Below are 23,425 nucleotides of genomic sequence, written 5' to 3'. Positions count from 1 at the left end.
ATGTGTTACCAACACATACATTGATAGAAAGTATATAGAAAACTCAATTTTCAGAGTTTGTGGGTCCAATGCCCACCAGATTTCATGTTCCACATGGAGGACTGTATAAGTCACTAATTGTGAGTCCAAATGTAAACGTCCAAGTAAGTGAATCCTTTTATGAAATCCAATGTTTTAAACAAGTCCAAGGTTAGTCACCATCTGCGACCGGTTTCAACTGTATTGAATATGATAGGACACAGCTGGTTTGTGGTTGCTCCTGGTACAACAGAGGAAAGACTCTTAACTGAAAACTTGGAGAGTTTCTGCCCATCAATAAATCTACAAAATGGTGAGTGAGATTGACCCAAAGTTTAACTAGTAATTCACATCAATTGTTCTATATTATATTTGCAAACCAACCACACGACATTTGCAAGTTGTGCAGTATATAAAGATGAGAAAAAGTGCAGCTTCTTTTCTCCCCAATTTTGCTGAAGTCTTTCTTGATTATTCATGAAAGTCATGTAGTGAGAGCGACTATACAGTTTAAAAGACAACAACCTAGTTTATCGTTTCACAAATTACTACAGCCTTTACAGAAAAACCCATTTCCTTTACTTTCAGTTCCAGCGTCCTTCAGATTCTATTTACCCATTCAGTTTGGCATTTCCACTCTTTAATGCTCCCTCCTGCTAGTTGTGTCATAAATAATCCTGCTTTGTAATGATGCCTGCCATATAGAACCTTGCTTAAGTGGCAGTCATCCTCAAACAATTCACTCCTTACTGCAGTGTGGAATCTATTGCTTGGGCTTGATAGTATCCGAAAACTGAAGAAATGTGCATTGCAAAGACTCACTAACTCAATCAAAAAATCAGCCGCAGGTAGTTTAGACTTCTCAGACAGAGAGCTCTAGTGGCTCAGAAGTCTAAACTACAAAACTCTGGAGTTCGCAGGCTCAAGCTATGGCAGTTACAGTGAAACTTGGTTTCACTAACAAAATTGCATTGAATAAGCTCCTCACTGATATTTTTATCTTTTTTCTAGCTAAGGGAAACATGGAAGTGGAAATGGGAACAGTAAGGTCAGTCTGTACCTAAGGCAGGGAGGGGAACTTCTTCTAGTCCATAGGTCACTGCCTCAGTCTTCTGCTCTACTCACTGTTTAGTGATGAGAGACTCTCTCTCCTTCCTCCAACACTACAATAACATTTTCAAATGCCTTAGTTGGTCCTAATTCATGATTAAATGGGGAATATTTGGGGGAGGATCACTTCTGGGAAGAGGAGATGATCAATTGGTAAGCGTGGAAGGTTGTAAAGAGAAGATGGTCCAACTGGTTATTTATTTCTTGATTAAGAAAACCCTATGAGGTGGATGTGTTGCTATACATCAACAAGGCTATATACACATGCATATACTCATTGCTAATAGTCAACACGGATTTACCAAAAACTAGTCATGCCAGACTAATCTGATCTCTTTTTTCGATAGAGTTACGAGTTGGGTCGATACAGGGAATGCTGTGGATGTAGCGTACCTGGATTTCAGTAAGGCCTTCGACAAAGTCCCCCACGACCTTCTGGCAAACAAACTAGTAAAATGTGGGCTAGACAAAACTACGGTTAGGTGGATCTGTAATTGGCTAAGCGAACAAACCCAAAGGGTGCTTACCAATGCGTCATCTTCATCATGGAAAGAAGTGACAAGTGGGCCCGGTTCTGTTCAACATCGTTATTAACGACTTAGACGAAGGGTTAGAAGGCACGATCATCAAGTTTGCAGATGACACAAAACTGGGAGGGATAGCTAACACTCCAGAAGACAGGAGCAGAATTCAAAACGATCTTGACAGACTAGAGAGATGGGCCGAAACTAACAAAATGAAGTTCAACAGGGACAAATGCAAGATACTTCACTTCGGCAGGAAAAATGGAATGCAAAGATACAAGATGGGGGACGCCTGGCTTGATAGCAGTGTGTGCAAAAAAGACCTTGGAGTTGTCGTGGACAACAAGTTAAACATGAGCCAACAATGTGATGCGGCTGCTAAAAGAGCCAACGGGATTCTGGCCTGCATCAATAGGGGTATAGCGTCTAGATCCAGGGAAGTCATGCTCCCCCTCTATTCTGCCTTGGTCAGACCACACCTGGAATACTGTGTCCAATTTTGTGCACCGCAGTTGAAGGGAGATGTTGACAAGCTGGAAAGCGTCCAGAGGAGGGCGACTAAAATGATTAAGGGTCTGGAGAACAAGCCCTATGAGGAGCGGCTTAAAGAGATGGGCATGTTTAGCCTGCAGAAGAGAAGGCTGAGAGGAGACATGATAGCCATGTACAAATATGTGAGGGGAAGTCATAGGGAGGAGGGAGCAAGCTTGTTTTCTGCGGCCCTGCAGACTAGGACACGGAACAATGGCTTCAAACTACAGGAAAGGAGATTCCACCTGAACATCAAGAAGAACTTCCTCACTGTGAGGGCTGTTCGACAGTGGAACTCTCTCCCCCGGGCCGTGGTAGAGGCTCCTTCTTTGGAGGCTTTTAAACAGTGGCTGGATGGCCATCTGTCAGGGGTGCTTTGAATGCGATTTCCTGCTTCTTAGCAGGGGGTTGGACTGGATGGCCCATGAGGTCTCTTCCAACTCTACTATTCTATGATTCTATGATTCTATGATATGTATTCACTTCAGCCATAGAAGTGAGAGAGGATAATGTGCAACTGAGTGTCAGAATGAATATGTGAATATACTATATGTATAAATGAGTGAATGGGATCTGGATCATTCCACTGGGAGTTGTACAGCTCACTTTGGGATGTGGCACCTTATTGCATTTTTCATCCCAGTCCTTGGGATGAAAAATGTCACTCAGCTTTGGCTTGTATGAACAACATACAGTTAAGTAACTAGCTCGCTAGCTGAAAGTATATCCTATTTGCTCCCTGAATGGCATTCAAAGTGACTAACCAGTAGATGGAACATATACAATGAAAACATAAAATGAACAGCAGCCTCAACAAATTAAAAGACAATTCATCCACTTAGTTACAAAATCTCTCTGACCATGATATTTTTTCCCAGCTTCATAAATCATTTTTTCCCACAGTCCTGAATGACTGCTGAAATGGAGCCAAGCAGCAGCAGCAATAAAGGCCATCATGAAACAGAGCTCTCCTTATCTGCTGCTTGTTATCAGCTCAGCTACTTCTTTTCCTTGTAGGATAAGAACTTCCTATGATATTTTGTCTTCTGAGACTGGAGAGAGTTAGATGCCCACTGACATGCTATTTTAAGAAGTAAATCATAAAGTACTTTGTTGATAATATTGCAAGATAGTAAAGTACTCATAAATCCAACTTATTTGCAAACTTTGAGTTTTGAGGTTGATTGTGTCCAAAGTAACCACATAAAATTGTCATATTAAAGACTGCAGGACAGAAGAGCCAAAATGATCAGGAAATGTGTCATTCAAATAAAAAAAACTAAGAAGAAATACTTGGGATTTAAAAACTGAGCAATTTTGTTAGATTCCCTGGGTTTTAGAGCGTTACTGCATTATGTTGTTATAGCATCATAGAGATGCATTAGTCATTCTTTTGCATCAGCCTTATTACATAACTTGGTTCTATGTAGGCATCGTTGCGTTGCAAGATAATTGGAAATGTGGGGTTTAATTTCATATTGCAAGTAATGGTCACCTTTCCTGCAACGATTCAGTAACTGGTTCAGGTCCAGATGTCTCATAGTGCAATATTCCATAAATAATCCATCAGTGGGTAATGTCATCCCCAACATATCAACCCACCATACCTCCAAGAAACTTAAAGTGGTGTATGACTTTCTTCCTCCTTATTTTATTTTTAGAACAACCCTACGAGGCAGGTGAAGCTAGGAATCTCTCTCCCCCCCCCAGACATTTTGTCAAAGCAGTCTTGTCTTCTTACAGAAGAATCCAAACTACATAATTTAGCATTAGTTTTTAGCTTGCATTTCACAACTTTAAAGACTAGAAGAATAAGAAGGACCTACCATCTGTTCTCTTGGGGTACGTTTTCATATCCTAGAATGAATGAATGCTGATTCATTCCGAAATTGCTTCAATAAATGTAAGAACAGTTGCTATTGGTTGCTTTCCCAAAACCCTTCCCTCTTCACCAGTTGAGTGCCTTGGAGAAAGGGATATGTCCTTCTTGTCTAGATCAAGCTTTCTTAAACATTTTTTTCACTCCCAGTCCTTTCCCACCTGAGAAACGTTTACAACTTAAGCATTTTCTACAGAATCCACTGTCAACACTGCATGTTGTTGCTAACAGATTTGTGTAAATGGCTGGCATTCAATTAACTTTAACTGTAGCCAATTTATTTGTGATACCAACATTGAGCTATGGAGACCCCCATTTGGGGTCGGGGCCGGCAGTTTAAGAAGCAGTAGTCTAGAGTAGACATCACAACTTTTGCAAACTCTTTAGAATTGGAGTTCCTTGGAGATATGCCTACCACAAAACCTTCGGAATATATTTTATGGACTAAGTAAGTTGTAGGAAGAATGTGTGGTACCTGACACTCTTCTGTATTAAATGTAGGCTAGGCATACAATTTTTGATAACTTAGTTCACAAAGGAAACAAGAAGTAATTTTAGCAATTTCCTTACTCTGAGAAAGTATTGGAAATACTGCAGTTTACTCATTGTTCAAGACTTATTATTTAATCACAAAAAGGAGTCCCTGGTGATGCAGTGGGTTAAACCCTTGTGCCAGCAGGACTGATGACTTGAAGGTTGGGTTGCTGACCTGAAGGTTGCCGGTTCAAATCCAACCCCGGGGAGAGCGCGGATGAGCTTCCTCTATCACCTCCAACTCTGTTCAGGGACATGAGAGAAGCCTCCTACAAGGATGGTAAAAACATCAAAACATCCGGCTATCCCCTGGGCAATGCCCTTGCAAACGGCCTATTCTCTCACACCAGAAGTGACTTGCAGTTTCTCAAGTTGCTCCTGACATAGAAAAAAACCCCCACAAAAAAACCCACAAGTGCTTGTTTTGTATAGAAAATGATTTTCTGTGCAAAAATAGACCGCATATTCTGTTCAGGATATGATGCACAGAAGAACATTGCAGCACATAATATATCGGTAAACCACCACATGTGTACTTTCTGTAGAATAAATAGACAGGTCTAGGATATGCACATGTTCTGAACTATTACCAGCAAGATGATAGTTAAGGCAGCTCAACAGTCCACAGGAACATATTAGGTTCAAGACCAAACCTGATGGCTAAAGCTTGGTGATAAAGCTTTGGTAAAAAAAAAAAAAAGGTAAAGGTTTTCCCCTGAAGTTAAGTCCAGTCATGTCTGACTCTGGGGGTTGGTGCTCATTTCCATTTCTAAGCCGAAGAGCTGGTGTTGTCCGTAGACACCTCCAAGGTCATGTGGCCGGCATGACTGCATGGAGTGCCATTACCTTCCCGCCGGTACCTATGGATCGACTCACATTGGCATGTTTTCGAATTGCTAGGTTGGCAGAAGCTGGAGCTAACAGCGGGCGCTCATTCCGCTCTCAGGATTTGAACCTGCAACCTTTCAGTCTGCAAGTTCAGCAGCTCAGCGCTTTAACACACTTCGCCACCGGGGCTTTAGTGGAGACACCTTTTTCCCATGATAATTCTTCAGGAGTGAATTTCTCTTTGGAGTGGTAGATTCTTCTCACTTCCTATTCTTAATTATCAATCATTTGTAAGTCAGATGTTTGTAACGCGAGGACTACCTGCACTTATCTCTGCTGCATGGAGACCTTCCACCTTCTGATAATGGTTATGTAGGACAGGTCTCAAACAGTGAAGAGGAAGAAATGCTCTATGGCACATGAAGAAATATGAAGTAGATGGAGAAGAGGAGACAAGAAATTAAACAACTCATGGAAACGTGTCTGATTGAGCACCTTGAATAATGGCAGCATGTGCCGTTATATGGGAGCACAGTGCTAAGGATGTTGGTGTTTGTTTTCTTGTTCCTGTGATCGAGCAAGGATGAAAAAGTTCTGTCAGTTATAGCTGAGAGTGACTCTGTGTTGGCTTAGTTGTGTAAAATAGAAGTGGGAATTGTGCAGTCCTCTAGGTTTTGTTAAGCTGCAACTCCCAACATGTCTTCCCATTAGCTATGCTTCTCAGGGCGTCTATGTCCAACAACATGTGGAGGGCCACATGAGTCCTATCCCTGGTGTGAATTGAACTAAACTTGAAGTAGTGGAGAAGGAAGGGGAAGGAGATCACATTGTTTAATTTCTGTGTTCAATTTCAATAAACTATTAAAATTTATCAGAGCATAACTTTAGCAGTCATCTCAACCTTTCAAAATGATTTAAGACACTGTTAATATATATGTCAATTAAACCATATGTGGAAGTCAATGTGACTCAGTATTGATACAAGAACTTGAGAAGGACAATAATACATTCATAAGGATGAGAAGACTGCAATCAAATGTCACTTTAATGTGTAGCTCACATTTTCAAGCTTCCTACACAATTATAGCATTGCAATTTCTACACAATTACAGCACTACAATTCCTACACAATTGCACTACTATCTTATAGGTGTTATGTAAATATGTTATTTAACTCCAAATAGGTTGCCAGATTGTCTACAAATGTATTGTTACAGCATTGTTATACTTGGCCCATATCACCAAGTTAACATGGATCTGAAAGGATAAATCAATTGAAGATTCTCTGAAAAGCTGGAAGCTATTCATGTACTTTTTGAGCATTAAGAATGCCATAATTTCTAATCATGGATATTAATAATCCTAATTGGATTTGTAATGGTACAGTAATATTTCTCCCCTTTTCTAATATTTTTTCTTAATAATCCATTACAATTTGGATTGTGGATTCAGTGTTAGTAATTATTTAGAGTATAGTTTAATTGAATGTCTTAGTATGGTGTATTAATATGTATGTAATAGTATGGTGCAGTTTAGTGTTTGATTATTTTTATTTGAAGCCATTTGTATATATGTAAAAAAAGGTAAGTCTACTTATGTCCAACTCAGGGTTGGTGCTCATCTCCATTTCTAAGACAAAGAGGTGGCGTTGTCCGTAGACACCTCCAAGGTCATGTGGCCAGCATGACTGCATGGAGTGCCATCACCTTCCTGCAGGAGTGGTACATATGGATCTACTCACATTTGTATGTTTTTGAACTGCTAGGTTGGCAGAAGCTGGGGCTGACAGCAGAAGCTCACCCTGCTCCCCAGATTTGAATCGCTGCTCTTAGCTGCCCTGAGTCCCTTCAGAGAGAGAAGTGTGAGTTAGAAATAAATTTTTATAATAATTATTTTTTTCTCTTTTCTTTTGCACTATTCCTTCTTAAATCTCTTCCATTGTGCTGCTTAGTATGCTTGTATAAGTTCTGTTTAATTATTTTATGTATAATTTAATAAACCCTATAAAAACAATGTTCTGGTTCATAACTTTTTGAACTCAGAACCTCCAGATAGAGAGGGCAATAAATGTAAGCAATAAACAGGTGACTCAGGTTATCCCTGTCTATAACAAACCTATAACACCTGCAATTCTTCCAACTCTTTCCTGCTTCAATGTTAAAAAAATGTGCAGTGACTAATATCTATTCCATGGACATCATGATACAACATTCTCATTGGTTTATCTTCAGTTTTATCACAGTGATTGGGTTGGGCATGTAGGTATAAAAATATAGTTTTGTTCAGTTGTCCGAAGCCAAGGACAGTATAATATCTGTACTGTCACAATGAAGTGGCTAATCCTTGCATTATTTTACATTTGGCTGGTCAGTGGACTGCAAAGGTAAGTATTTTTCTTGAGTTTTTCTTTAACTAGAAGGTATCGAAGCTGCTTGCAACATCACCATGGACAGTTATCAAGACACCATACACTATTGAAATGCCCTGTAATGTTTTAGAAGAGGTTTCAATGACAAGCACTTCCTTGATCCATTTCAAACTGGCTTCAGAGCAGGTTACAGAGTTGAGCTGCTATAGTCACCTTATTGGATGATCTTCGTCTTAACACTGACAAGGGGTGTATCTCTCTGTTGGTGCTTCTAGACCACTCAGCGGCTTCCGATATCATCGACCATAGTATCCTTCTTGAACACCTGGGGGGGGGGGATCAGAGGCACTATGTTGTATCTTTTTTGACATTTTGAATGCATCAGTATTTCACATTTATCGTAGTGTGGTGAAACACCTTTCAAAATGGCCAGAAGGACACTCAGTAGTAACATGATGATATAGATGTATGTAACTATGTTATGTCCTGCTTCAAACCAAAAAGAGAAGTGGGTAATTTATTATTATTATTATTATTATTATTATTATTATTATTATTATTATTATTATTATTATTATTATGGTTCACGAACGGCTGTAATGCACAGGCAGAATCATCAAATCATATTCTGTAATCAATTAATGCTTCTGGTGGAAGCCACACTGAAAGAGTAGATGGACAAGAATAGAAGGTGCTCGAATGTGATGGATTTTAGAAGATATATCTCCTCCTTTGACAAATTGTGTGTGTGTCTAATGGTGATTTTAAAAAAGAGCAAGCTTAACTCAATGCATAATTATTTACTTAAGTAGTTGGTACCATAACAAGAATTTCCAAGATATGAGAAACCAATAAAAGGTAAAGGTTTCCCCTTGACATTAAGTCTAGTTGTGTCCAACTCTGCGGGGTGGTGCTCATCCGAAGAGCTGATGTTGTCCGTAGATGCCAAGAGCATAAAATATTGACCACTGTAATAATAATTCATTTTTTTTTACTAATCATCTTATTTCATAATACAGCATATATTATTTGGTTTATTTTTCTTCCTGCAGAATTACACTGAAAAGACACAAATCTTTGCAGAAACCTTTGGTAAAACACAAACAACTGTCTCAGTCTTGGAGAAATTACAAACTAGATAGGATTCTATACACCCAGGAGAACTCCGCTTTTTTGCGAATTAAAGAGCGGCTCAGCAGCTATTCATATGTAAGTTATCAGTTGAAACAGGGTATCATCATGGGGAGGAAAGAGATGTCAGCAACAAATTCTCTTCCAAAATTTTCAACAGAACATTTATAAATTCAGGGAAGATCTATGACAATTTACCTTAATTCATCCATTTGCACCATGACCTACACATTTATTTCTGCTTTGGACTTTTAAATGTTAGTCAAAGTAGATATACATGTGTTTTATGGTTAACTTCTTCTTTTTGAATTTTTGTTATGCTGTGAAAAATAATATTCAGAGTGGTTTTTAGTGTGTTATGTTTCTGTCTCTCTGTCAAGAGGTACAAAGAGAAAGAGAGCAAATGGACAAGTATACTCTATACATGGTCTTCGGATTCTGTGTACATGGATTTATTGAGCACTTTCCTGGTCATACTAAATTTCTGGAGATAAATGTTTTTCCTTTCCTTTCATCTTAGATTGAATATTCTGGAGAGATTTCTATTGGGACACCTCCTCAGTATTTCAAAGTGCTTTTTGACACTGGTTCCTCCGATCTCTGGGTACCGTCTCTTTACTGCACCCGCAAAGCTTGTGGTATGAATTACTGTGGGTAGAGGAGGGAGGGAATGAAAGAAATGGGCTGTGTATTTTTGTTACATATAAAAAACCCATTCACAAACTTTAAAGGCATAAATATTGGTGTTCACCTTGTTGAAAGTATTTGTGGCTAAGGCAGCAAGTGAGCTTGTTGAATCTAAAACACTTGCATGACTAAACTCACTTTAAAGAAGTGAGGAGAAGGAGCTATGCTGGCTAAGGATTCTGAGTGTTGTAGTCCAGAAGCACTGCTTTTAGCTCTTCTCTGTATGCAGCTGCTCTCCTGTGGTAACACTTTCTTGTGGAGTTGTTCTCCATGAGGATTGGATACATTTTCTCATTCCTCCTACAAATCTTTGCCTGCTGTGTGTCTGTTTTGCTATGCTTTGATTTCTGTGGTGAAGTACTGGGCAAAAAGGATTCAGGATCTTATCACATTATGAAATACTCTGTTTCTATCAGTATGCATCCCATAGTTTTTTTTATAAATGAATGCACACTGTTTTCAGACGGGATGTTTTCAGACCCCATTACACCCAATTACTATGATTCCTATCTTCAAAAAATACTGTGCTTTGACTCATAACAACATGGAAGGTTGGCTCCTCCCAATACATTCAAAACACCCCTTACATCACTCTATGACGTTTTAAAAAGCATCGTCGCTGATGAGATGCGTACAGATTTTCCTATCACACACAAAAACAGTGCTTCAGCAATGGAGGTTTCCATAGTTTTTCAAAGAACACGATTAGAATTCCATCTGTAAATAATCTGTTTCTGTGATGCTTTGCAGACGGATTCCAACAGAATACTAACGGGATTGGGCAAACATCATGTGATAGGACCTCTTCGCAATCATTCTCAAACAGACTCGGAAATGGAATATTTCCTAATGTGATCAGGTCCTCAGAATGTAACACAGTTGCCATGTGAAATATGTTACTAGGGGTCTACATAGGTGTAGCTATACTGTTGAACTGACACAGTTTGATACCACTTTAACTGCCCTGGCTCTATGGAAACATGGGAGTTGTAGTTTGTTGTGACACCAGCACTCTTTGGCAGAGAAGATGAAAGACCTTGTAAAACTACAGCTTCCATAGCATTAAGCCATAGCCACTGTATTATTTCTACAGTATAGGTGCACCCCTGCATCTGGTAATCAGGACAAAATAGCATATGATCACAGAATGTATCTTGTATTACACAAGAAGATATGAAGAATTGTCTTGAAGGGATTATTACTACCACATATAATTTATTCTTACTTTTCAAGCTCTAATATTGTTCCAACCACATCAGGGTCCATTTATAATAATAAACGATGATAAAAGACTACATTCTGAAGAAAGAATCACCATGTAAAATGAATGGGTGGGGGTTAATATGAGGATGAATTTTGATACAGAAAATGACTGAGTAAAAATGAAATCTTGGATCAACTGTGAATTTTTACACCAAAGTCAGTCAATTGATTTTTTAAATTACATTTATCATATTTCTTAAATTCTTAGACATCATCTAATGTAAAATGCACACTAATTTCAATACCACCAACAGAAAAAAGATGTATCCTTTTAGAATTGAGGGTGCGTGTGCGTGCATATACACACTCACACACTCACACACATCCTCAATTCTACAATGCAATCCATTTTTAGATATGTTTATATGGGGAAAGGTGTGTCTTAGAACCGAAGAAATTGGGTAGTAAACACCCAGTATATCACAACCATCTACTTAGGCCTCTGTATGCAAGCCTAAGGCCAAAGCTAAGAACTGAGTAGCCCTAAACATTACATATTCAACAAAAGACACAGTTTTTCAAAGGTGGCCACAGACCATCTTATCACCTGCATCAGCAATGGGGAGCTATATCTTCCCCTAATATCAGTGTACATTCTAAAATATAATGGGTAAGATCTTGTAGAACTGAGAAATTACAAAAAACATACTCTAGTTTTCCGGTGGTGGCCCACCAGCACTGGAACTCTTTCCCTAGGGAGATTAGATTAGCACCTATCCTGGCCAGATTTTGCAAAAAAATGGAAGACTTGGCTGTTTCAACATGCTCTCAAACAGTAGGTCCGTTTTCATTACCATCCAGTCTTAACTATTTACTGCCCTAACCCTCAGCACTTTACCCTATTCCTGAATCTCATTGCCTTACATTTTTGCACATGCCTGCCTTCCCTGTAGTTTCTTAATAGCCCCACCGTTTAGTCATGATGCTCGCTATGTATTTTCTGAATGTTATTTTACTGTTATTGTTTTAATTATATATGCCATTGCCGTATCGTTTTATCTGTTGATCGGGCTTGGTCCCCATGTGGACTGCTTCGAGTCCCCTCGGGGAGATGGAAATGGATTATAAATAAAGTTATTATTATTATTATTATTATTATTATTATTATTATTATTATTATTATTATTATTGCTAGTTTCCTTTGGATACCTTGGATGCACCTTGTTAAAACTGCTAAGCCCTTGTAGACAGCAGTCTCATTTTAGTAAATGATAGATCAATAAGTTATTTTGAAAAAATAAGTAAGGAGTGGGAAAAATGTATATATTGTTTGTTTGATAAGCTGCTTGCTGTATCCGTTTGCTATCTTTAAGCCATGGTAGATTCTAGGCTTTCTCCGTATGTCATTCACACAAGGAATCCTGGCTGATGTTGTTTTGTTTTCTATAGGTAAGCATTCCAAATTTGACCCTACAAAATCCAGCACCTACACTAAAATTGGAACAAAGCATCACATTGAGTATGAAACTGGGAGTGTAAGAGGAGTTATTGGAGCAGATCAAGTGACTGTGAGTGACAGCAAGTTGGTGATTGAGGGGAATGTTTATGAGTTTTTTCTACCCTGTATGATAAAATACTGTAGAATTATATTGGAGGATCTACAAATGCCTAGATGAGTGTTCTCTGAATCTCTACATCCTCCAGTGCAGCAGAAGTTGACATAGATCCAGCCTGCACAACACGGGCCAGATGTAGCCTGCAAAGGATTTCCCTGTGACTGATCAGTGAGGAGAAGCCCAGCCTTGGGAGTGACATGAGGCTGGCAAAGGGGCAAAGCAGCAACACTTTTCCTTGTCTCATTGTCAGGCAGATAGCAAAAGGACCAACCTGTGAAGACGATTGAAATGAAATGGTTTTATTGCTCAATGTTAGCCACAGAAAGAAAGTCCGTCTGCACATTTCCCCAGAGAATGTGACTCACTCAAGGCAACTGTTTGTAAATAATTAGCATATGAACCTGCCATTGTCTGAGTATGCATTTGATAACACGAATTATTATTAAAAATTCTAATTGTTAACATTATAATTGTATGATTGCTAAGTAGTACACGCTTCAGTGTATTTTTCAGGTTTTCTTACTATTTATAATTATTTATTTAGCAAAATATTTTTCCCATTAATGTGATTTCATAATAGATACAAAATTTTTGCACAATTAGTGTAATTCAATGATATCAATTGAAACATCTTTTTTAATAATATGGTTTATTCGCACAATAGTTCATTCATTCATTATAAAGCTATAACTTTACCTGGAAAGTGAGGCGCTAAAAACCTATCTGTGGCCCAAAGATGCTTTGCCTATTTTGTTTTCGGCCCCTTACTAATGACATCTTATGCAGGCCTGCCATAGAGTAATGCTGGAAGACTTAGGCTGGATATATACTGCTAAATAATATACTGCATTCTGAAACTGCATTATATGGTAGTGGTGTGCAAAACTTCAGGCATCTTTTTAAGTTTTGGATAAATGTGGCGATTTGTAGATATGAAGTTAGATACTTGCCATCCCACGTGTTTTTCAGGTGGAACAACGGATCTAAAGTGTCCTAGGAATTCAGAACACGATTGTTTGCCCGTGTTCAGAGCTCCCTCCTCTAGGTCACTTCAGCTTCATTTCAAGGACGGGGAGCAACACATGATAGCTGGAGGGGCTTAAATGTCATGTAATGGGCTCCGTGCCTCTCTGTGCTTGAAGACTGGCTGGAGTGTCCTATGACTGGGAAATTGCTCTATGTGATAAGGTCCTAAGGGCTTTCAGGAGAAAAGAGAGGGGCAGTGGGGCAAATCTGTCACCCCACACAAAGCTTCCTCTCAGCAACGCTTTCTCCATCACAAGGGAGAAGCGTTGGCCACCAGCACAACACGTGTTGAGAGTGAGGCCTCAGGTGACATTTTCACCCCGGTTAGGGCGGGACCTCAGCCAGAAGTCACATGATGTCATGTGATGGCTGGCATGGGGCTCTGTCGCCAAGTCAGGATGGAAGCATCTTAGGATGCTGTTTAAGGTAAGTGTGATGAGGTCGTAGGTAAGGTGAAATCTTCAGAAACAGGGCACAGGCAGCAAAACAAACATCACAGGGGTATTAACCCTTCCCTATGCTATCCAAAACTAATACATATACATATATAATACATACATGTTTTTAGTGGGAGTTAGGTTTAAAAAATGTACCTATGCAACTAGTTGTATTGATCCATCTTGACAAATCATTTCTAACAATCTCCTACACCAGGAATGGTCTTTTGTAAGGTCTTTTGTATGAATATTATTGCACATTCAAAACCAGGTTCCCTCCAATGGTTTGCATTACAATAGGAACAACTGAAGATGATACAGTGAGCTCTTGCTATTTGCTCGGGTTTTAGTAAAATGGCACTTCTTCTATCAAAAGGCAAAATCAAGGTTTGCTTTTTGAATTTCTCTGGAATATTTATGGATGATTGAATCCTTCTCCAAGGGTTGCAAAGTAACTGGTCTGTTGCAAAACTATAGGATGAAAAGTGATGGATTTTTATTGCACAACTACAGGATGAGAATAAATGAATTTCATTAACACATTTATGATCTTCAGGTTAACGGTAGCACCATTTCCAACCAGCAATTTTTGGAGACTGTCTTTGAAACTGATGACATCCTTTTGAATGCAACCTTTGACGGGATCGCTGGTCTGGCCTACCCACCTCTGGAACCTGATGGGATGACCCCAATATTTGATAATATGATTGCTCAAAATCTGGTGGAACTGCCAATATTCTCCTTTTACTTGAACAGGTATGGACACTGGATGTTCAATGACAATCCCTGGCTCTTCTTGAGTTGAAACCCACACGGCTCTAAATTCCAGCAGTTGGGTGAAGCCAGAACAGAATTAGAGGCACTCTGTACCTCGGCTCCATTTGCAACGGGGTGAGGGGGATTTTTTTGTTGCACATAAGCGTTCCTGTTTCTCAGTTTGCAAACACAGCCCCTCCACCAGCTTTTTGGTTAAGAGAAAAACCACAAAGTATCAGTGTCCTGGAATGAGGCATGGTTAGGGCTGACTGAAACCTTTAGATCACTTGGAGAATGGCACATTCTCCAGCCAGGGGATGCAGACAATAAAAACCCTTTTTCTCATTTGAAAATCTAAATTTTAAAAATAGAATTACACTGAAGAAAAAGACCACATTAAATTATATTTTGCTCCCATCCAGGAACCCAAATGATCCTGTAGGAGGTGAGCTGATCTTTGGTGGCTATGATCCCTGTCTTTTCACTGGAAATCTCAGCTGGGCTCCGGTCACTCAGAAAGACTACTGGCAGATCCAAATTGATAAGTAAGTGTGTGTGTGTGGGGGGGGGGGGGGGAGTATTCTCCAGAATGACAACAAAATTTAATTACCGTATATACTCGAGTATAAGCCGACCCGAATATAAGCCGAGGCACCTAATTTTACCACAAAAAAAGTGGGAAAACATTGACTCCAGTGGTAAATTTCAGAAATAAAAACAGATACCAATAAAATTACATTAATTGAGGCATCAGCAGGTCAAATGTTTTTGAATATTTACATAAAGCTCTAATTTAAGATAAGACTGTCCAACTCTGATTAAATCAGTATTCTCATCTTCTTCAATGTAAATGTGCTTATGTATCCTTTTAATAATAATAGAGTAAAATAATACATGTAATAATAATAATAATAAATACAGGAAAATAATACATGTAGTAATAAAAAGGTAAAGGTGGTCCCTTGACGTAAAGTCCAGTCGTGACCAACTCTGGGGGTTGGTGCTCATCTCCATTTCTAAGCCGAAGAGCCGGCGTTGTCTGTAGACACCTCCAAGATCATGTGGCCGGCATGACTGCATGGAGCACCGTTACCTTCCCGTTATCTACTGATTTATTCACATTGGCATGTTTTCGAACTGCTAGGTTGGCAGGAGCTGGGGCTAACAGCGGGTGCTCATTCCACTCCCGAGATTTGAACCTGGGACCTTTTGGTCCGCAAGTTCAGCAGGTCAGCGTTTTAACACACTGCCCCACCACCAGGGGTAATAAATAGAGTAAAATAATAAATATAAGAAGAAGAAGAACAGAGTGAAATAATAAATGTATTATAATTATAATAAAAATACAGTAAAATAAATGTAATAGTAGCAACAATAATAGAGAAAAATAATAAATGTAATAATACCAATAATAATAGAGAAAAATAATAAATGTACCATATATTCTCAAGTATAAGCTGACCCAAATATAAGCCAACCAGGACCCTCACCCGAGTATAAGCCGAGGGGGGCTTTTTCAGTCTTAAAAAAAGGGCTGAAAAACTAGGCTTATACTCGAGTATATACAGTAATTACAATATTAATATTCTGGTATTTCTTAAGATCTCAGGGCAGCATCTAAATAAAATAATTTTAAATCATTTAAAACAATAAAACAAAGCAATAAAAACATTTTCAAAAGATGAAAACATACTGCAGGTTGAGCATTCCTTATCAAGTATTCTGAACTCTGAAATCCTCTAAAGTCCAAAATTGTCCACATCAGTGGCTGAGATAGTGACCCCTGTGCTTTCTGATGATCCCATGTACAAAAACTTTGGTTCTTGTACAAAGGTATTAACAACAGTGTGTGTAAAAGTATGTATATGAGACATAAATGAATTCCATGTTTAACCTTTGGGTTTCATTCCCAAGAGATCTCATTCTGTACATACAGTATATGTAAGTAAAGATATTTCAAACTTTAAAAATGTCGAAAATCCGAAATACCTTTTGATCCCAAGCTCTTAGGATACAGAATATTTGACCTATATTCCAAAATCTGTAAAAAAACAAAACAAAAACTCAACAAAACCAAACAAATCCGAAACACTTCTGATCCTAAGCTTTTCGGATAGGTATATTCAACCTATAAACAATTTAGCCATCAGTTGTACATTTAGTGGGCTGAGAGGGAACAGCTTCAATAAAAAGCCATGCTATAAAGAATGGCATCTGAATGAAATCAACCTCAAGGCAAATCACACTGCCAAGAAGAAGGCATGATTAAACAGTTTATGCAGGAAAAAACATCCATGAAAATAACAATAGTTTTTTCTGACATTGATGAAGGCTTGAATCTAACAAGTCCCTGCATATCTTCAGTTGAGAAGCCGGAAAGAAATAATCAATAACTTGCAATGAGTTGCTTTTCCCCAAGCAACTTATCGCAAGGGTCTTGAGAACAAGCCCTATGAGGAGTGGCTTAAAGAGCTGGGCATGTTTAGCCTGCAGAAGAGAAGGCTGGGAGGAGACATGATGAGGGCCATGTATAAATATGTGAGGGGAAGTCATAGGTAGGAGGGAGCAAGCCTGTTTTCTGCTGCCCTGGAGACTAGGATGCAAAACAATGGCTTTAAACTACAGGAAAGGAGATTCCACCTGAACCTCAGGAAGAACTTCCTCACTGTGAGGGCTGTCCGGCAGTGGAACTCTCTCCCCCAGACTGTGGTGGAGGCTCCTTCTTTGGAGGCTTTTGAGCAGAGGCTGGATGGCCATCTGTCGGGGGTGCTTTCAATGCGATTTCTTGCTTCTTGGCAGGAGGTTGGACTGGGTGGCCCATGAGGTCTCTTCCAACTCTACTATTCTATGATTCTATGATGCTATGATTCTAAGCAAGTTCTGGAAATGTATCATACTTTAAGGGCCATGGACTGAACCCAGCCTGCCATGTCATTTCATGTGGCCCACAAGGCCTTCAGTGCCAAGGCAATAATCTTATCATTGCAAACAGCCTTGGAAGGCAACCATAAGGTTGATGTGGTCCTTGATGAAAATGACTTTGACATTATTGTGCTGTTGCTCTTTAAGGTATGATACATTAAAAATAAGAGTAAGAGAATTGTATTCCACTCAAGTCACCTGTGCTATAGTATCCTTAGGGCTACAGGACCTCCATGAAATGTCCTTTTCTCTGATGCTTTTTTCATCTTCTTCCCCATCAGTATCCAGGTGGGAGGGACAATTGCATTCTGTGCAGAAGGCTGCCAGGCTGTCGTGGACACAGGGAGCTCTCTCATCTCAGGTCCACCTGATGACATTAAGCAGATGCAAAACTTAATCGGTGCACACCTAAATAATGATACGGTAAGACCACCATTTTGGGATCTCTTGGCAATTGGTAGAATTGATGCCCAATTACCTAGAACAGTGTGGTGCAATCTGTGGCCCGCGGGCCACATGCAACCCACCAATTAATTTTTGTTGGCCCTTGCCCCTCTTACTGGAAATATATTTTAATTTAAACTTCTTTTAATAAACATTTCAATAAAAGCTTTTAAATACAATATGTAATTTGTCTGGAATGTCTCTGGCCCTCACAATCCTATACTAAAGTTTGATTGGCCCTTGGGTAACTAAAGGTTGGACCACACTGACTTAGAACAACCCTTGTAGTCCCCCCCCCCCCAAGCTTCCTATTTTATCTTTCACTTTTGGCTGGCCATAGGGGTTTTTTATCCTCTAGTATTCATCCTTTGGTTAGCATGCTAGCATTCCCTCTGTGTGTGTGTTGTGTGTGTGTGTAAAATGTTGTGTTCCTGGATTTTAGTTGGAATACTGTTGAAAGATGAAGTACACATGACACACGTATAAAAAAAAACATTCAGAGAGCAAGTGTGTTAAATGAACAGCATCACCAGGGAAAAAGAGTTGGATTCTGAACAAAACTTAAACACACTTTTCCTTACATGTTTCAGAACAATTCACAGGGATGTATATATAGTTGTGCGCATTTCCTTTCCCAAATGACATGGGTCAGCATATTTTGTTTTAACTTTGCATTTGGCCAACTTTAATACCTACACCCATTGTTTCACACAGTATTTTATAGAATGCAGTAACCGCAGTGTGATGCCAGATATTACTTTCACAATCAACGGGATCCCCTACCCTCTTATTCCAGAAGCCTATACCCTTGTGGTAAGTCCCGTTTCTTGGTCCCATGCCTTTCATGGAGGTGGGTCATAGTTGGCAATGTCTATTTTCGGCACTGCATTTGAGGAGGAATCATGAGAACAATTCTCCCTTATAAATAATCCCAGGATTGCATAGCATTAAATCATAGAAATTAAAGTGCTGGCAAACTGCATTAATTATGTAGTGTAAATGCACCCTAAGATAGTTAGGCTTGGGCCCTAGACTTGAGTGCCCAAATCCACATCGAGCTGTATCACCATGAATGCAAAAAGGAATTACAAGTAAAACTCATGAAAATCCTGTATGTTTAACTGGAAATAAGTGTCATCATGGGAACTAAATAAATATTCCAAAGGCACTAGGTCCTATCTGATCTTGGAAACAAAGCAGGGTCATCACTAGTTTGAATGGGAGACCATTCATGAATACCAGTTTGTATAGATTATATTTCAGAAGAAGCAACTGAAAAAATCATATTGACAATAATAGCTTCCTCTGGGCTTCTTCCCTGCCTCCCAAATCCTTTCTTCTGCACTCCTGAAACAGCTTCCCTTTTTACTTTGATTCTGCACTAAGATTACCATATTAAACAAATGCAATGCATACCCTAATTTTGGTGTTGTGATTTAGCCAGGAAAGATATGCATTACACTCGCATAAGTATAATATATTTCACTGTCTTTACTGAAAAAAATTCTGACCGGATGTCAAAGAGTAAATGCCTGTAGTCAAATTCCTAGGAGTACATCCCTTTCATCGTGTATGAGAAATATGTATCTGTTAGAGAGCCAGTGTAGTGTAATGGTTTGGATGTTAGACCAGGACTGGAGACCATGTTTAAATGCCTGCTTAACCATGGAAACCCAGTGGGTGACCTGGGATAACCTGCACTCTCAGCCTCAGAGGAATTTATTTATTTATTTATTTATTTATTTATTTGCCATATTTATATCCCGCCTTTCTCAACCACCTGGGGGGACTCACGGTGCCTGCAAAGCACTTGGGACCAAGAGCAGGGCCTCCCCAGACGATCTTAGACTCCAAGGTGGTTTAGGGCCACCGGAAACAATTTAATGCACATAGCAACAACAGTTATCTATTAACATGCTTTAAGCATACTTTTCAATAAAACAAAGCTGAAAGAATAAGAAAGGGAGTAAAAGTTTTAGGCATCATGTAGCCATGCAACTGATGTACTCTGAGAATTATAGTTAATTCTCCCCCCCCCCCCCCCCCAAAAAAAAAGTTCTGGTGAAAATGCATGCTTGAATTAATACTTTATTTTCATGTAAGTCAGTATTATTTCCTTTCACACATTTAATTCCTGTTCCCATTAGTTCAATGACAATGAAACACAGCTGTGCATGAGTGGTTTTGATAGTTTTGACATGAATTCACCGAATGGCTCATTTTGGATCCTGGGGGACGTTTTTCTCAGAGCGTACTACTCTGTGTTTGACCGTGGGAATGACAGAGTTGGGTTTGCTCCAGCTGTTCCTTAAGGCACGTGGATTGATCAGGTTCTGAGCAGCGGAAGTAAAACTGCACACTCATCATATGGATCTATGCCTCACTTTCCTTCATGAATGCAATGAAAATAATTATTTTAAATGTTTAAATATTTTGACTGCCTCTGGTTTTTTGGGTTGATCCATTCTCAGTGCAGAGAGCTATGGGTGCATCTACATTGTAGAATAAAAGCAGTTTGACACCACTTGAACTGACATGGTTCAATGCAGTGGGATCATGGGAAGTGTACTTTGGTGAGGCACCAGCACTCTTTGACAGTGAAGGCTAAAGACTTTGTGAAACTACAACTTGCAGGATCCCATAACATTGAGCCAAGGCATTTAAAGTGGTGTCAAACTACATTTATCCTACAATGTAGATGCAACTTAACGATGGACCTTTTAGTAAAGCTACATTCTCTCTTGCACCTTCCTTTTAAAAAATAAATCTTTATTGAGCTATGGTATCTTGAAAACCCAAACTGCTATATTACAATTACACACTGACCCAGAGGAGATTTTTCCTTTCTCATGTAACTGATTTTAACCCTGTATATTACAAGTGTTAAGTTTCTGAAAATTAGCTATTAGCAGCAAATCATGAAATAATTTATGCATACTGATCAAGTAATTAAATACTCACACCAGAAGCGACTGCAGTTTCTCAACTCGCTCCTGACACATAAAAGGAATTAAATGTGTGCAATTAAAATCAGTTGTTCGAAATTAAAAACATTGTCCTTGAAAAAATACTGTTCAGTCAAAATGAACATAAATTAAAGATAAAGTAAGGGGGATGCTACCTGAGAGAGGGACTAGATAAAGAACAAAAAGTGTATTTAATTGGTACAATAACCATTAATCATGTTCATTATATCTGCAAAATATGGCAGGGAGCTATAACAGTGGCCAATTGAAGATGTGTATTGGACTGATGGTTTGTTGAAAGGCAAATAAAATCTGATTAGCAATGGATGATGAACTTTGAACATATGGACTAGGTAAAATCTTATTGGTGGTGGTGCCAAATTTCCAGATACCCTGTCACTATTTCTATTGGATAAAAAGAATAAAAAATAGACAGAAGATGCCTCAATTCATGGCTGGTACTTGCAATCATGCTTGAAGATAAGATACTGAAGATATGAAGTGCATGAAATTGTATTTAGGTTTGAGATGCTGTTTTAATATGTAATAGCTAAACAAATAGAGTTCAAATCTCAGTGGGCCCTTCTACACAACCCTATGACCTATATCAAGACAGATAATTCATAATATCGGCTTTGAATTGGGTTACCTGAGTCCACGCTGCCATATAGTCCAGTTCAATGTGGATTTTATAAAGCTTTGTGAAAGAGGCCCATATCTCTGCCTAAGATGCCTTCCATATGTGTCTTTCCATCACATATGTAAAATGAACGTTCCCTTACCTGTAAAGAAACCTTTTGACAGAAATGTACCTGGACAAAAATATTTGTGAAACTGTATTTGGAATTGATAAGATGTGTATTATATACTCTGTCTTAATAAAATGCTAATAAAGACTTTAATGGTTATTGAACATTATTGTTCTTTATTCTTCTTTACAAAATCTTCCAGTTAAATAGAGGGCTCTCTGGAAGAAGGAAGCTGCAAATCCCTCCCAGGGCCCTTCCACACTGCCATATAACCCAGAATATCAAGGCAAAAAAAATATCCCACAATATCTGCTTTGAACTGGGTTATCTGAGTCCACACTGTCATATATTCCAGTTCAAAGCAGAAAATGTGGGATTTTCATCAGTTGTATGGAAGGGGCCTAAGAAAGAGATAGGGGTGGAAAAGCATGCCCGTTTCAGGAGAAAATTTGGGGCAGACATTACAAAATATGTACCTGATAGCATGGTATTTATTAAACAGTACATTGCCTTTTAATGTCACTATTTCAAAAATGCACTTTATAGTAAGGTTTTCATAATAAGCAAATGCAATTGAATACAATTAATCAGAACAGATAAAGAACTGAGGGCTTCATCCCATAAGAAAGGGGAGGAATCACCTTCTTTGTGTGGCGTTTTAGGTGATTCCGTCTTTAAAAGAGATTGAAAATTTACTCACCCCCATCACACAAAGTCTCCTCCTCCCCTTTCTAGCTCAATCATTTCAAGGATGTCAGCACACTTTTAAAAACAGCCATCCTTTTTGAAACACCACTTTCCTTGGGATCATTCCCATTAGACCGCTACACTACAGGAGATAACCACACTTTTTCGGGGGGGGGGGTATTCCCCAAAAAAGGGGTACAATTTTACTGTTCCATTCTATATAATGGGGATTGAGTGTCCACAGATTTTGGTATCCATGGGGGAGTCTGGAATGAAACTACAGCAGATACCTAAATATATAACTACATTTAAACATTGGGAGGGATGTTGTATTCCTTACAATAGGACTATGACATTCTTCATTGTTTCTGAAAGAAATATTTTGCCTACTGGAACAATTTAAAGAGCAATCTCATTCTATGGTTATTATCACTTTTTAATCAAAGGAACATCACTTAAATCACTACAGTGTTTTCTAACCATAGAAAATAATTAAGCATTCCATGATCATCAAGTTTGCAGATAACACCAAACTGGGAGGGATAGCTAACACTCCAGAAGACAGGAGCAGAATCCAAAATGATCTTAACAGATTAGAAAGATGGGCCGAAACTAACAAAATGAAGTTCAACAGGGACAAATGCAGGATACTGTACTCGACTCAGGCAGAAAAAAAAATGAAATTCAAAGATACAGAATGGGGGACGCCTGGCTTGACAACAGTACATGTGAAAAAGATCTTGGAGTCCTCATGGACAACTAATTAAACATAAGCCTACAATGTGATGCGGTGGCAAAAAAAAAAAAAAGCCAATGAGATTTTGGCCTGCATCAATAGGAGTACAGTGTCTAGATCCAGGGAAGTCATGCTCCCCCTCTATTCTGCCTTGGTCAGACCACACCTGGAATACTGTGTCCAATTCTGGGCACTGCAATTGAAAGGAAATGTTGGGAAGTGTCCTGAGGAGGGCAACTAAAATGATCAAGGGTCTGGAGGACAAGCCCTATG

The 23,425-nt window shown here is 39.0% G+C and overlaps 1 protein-coding gene across 1 annotated transcript; it reads left to right on the top strand.

The window, feature by feature from the left end:
• Positions 1–1,040: 1,040 nt before the first annotated feature.
• Positions 1,041–20,326, top strand: LOC100561900 (cathepsin E). The gene is made up of 7 exons (XM_062979776.1): positions 1,041–1,061; positions 9,444–9,527; positions 14,449–14,648; positions 15,071–15,193; positions 17,852–17,993; positions 18,729–18,827; positions 20,162–20,326. The coding sequence occupies exons 1-7, from the start codon at positions 1,041–1,043 to the stop codon at positions 20,324–20,326; spliced, it is 834 nt and encodes a 277-aa protein (XP_062835846.1).
• Positions 20,327–23,425: the final 3,099 nt, after the last annotated feature.

This window comes from Anolis carolinensis, chromosome 4 (genome assembly GCF_035594765.1).
Source record: "Anolis carolinensis isolate JA03-04 chromosome 4, rAnoCar3.1.pri, whole genome shotgun sequence".
Taxonomy (NCBI): Eukaryota; Metazoa; Chordata; class Lepidosauria; order Squamata; family Dactyloidae; genus Anolis; species Anolis carolinensis.
The sequence above is the reverse complement of the archived record's forward strand: the minus strand, read 5'-3'. Positions and strand labels throughout refer to the sequence as shown.

Excerpts from the sequence above, each read along its gene's own strand:
- LOC100561900 (XM_062979776.1), top strand. The coding sequence starts at position 1,041 with ATGGAAGTGGAAATGGGAACA. Across the intron at positions 1,062-9,443 it reads TGGAAGTGGAAATGGGAACA|ATTGAATATTCTGGAGAGAT; the intron begins GTAAGGTCAGTC and ends CTTTCATCTTAG. Across the intron at positions 18,828-20,161 it reads CAGAAGCCTATACCCTTGTG|TTCAATGACAATGAAACACA; the intron begins GTAAGTCCCGTT and ends TGTTCCCATTAG.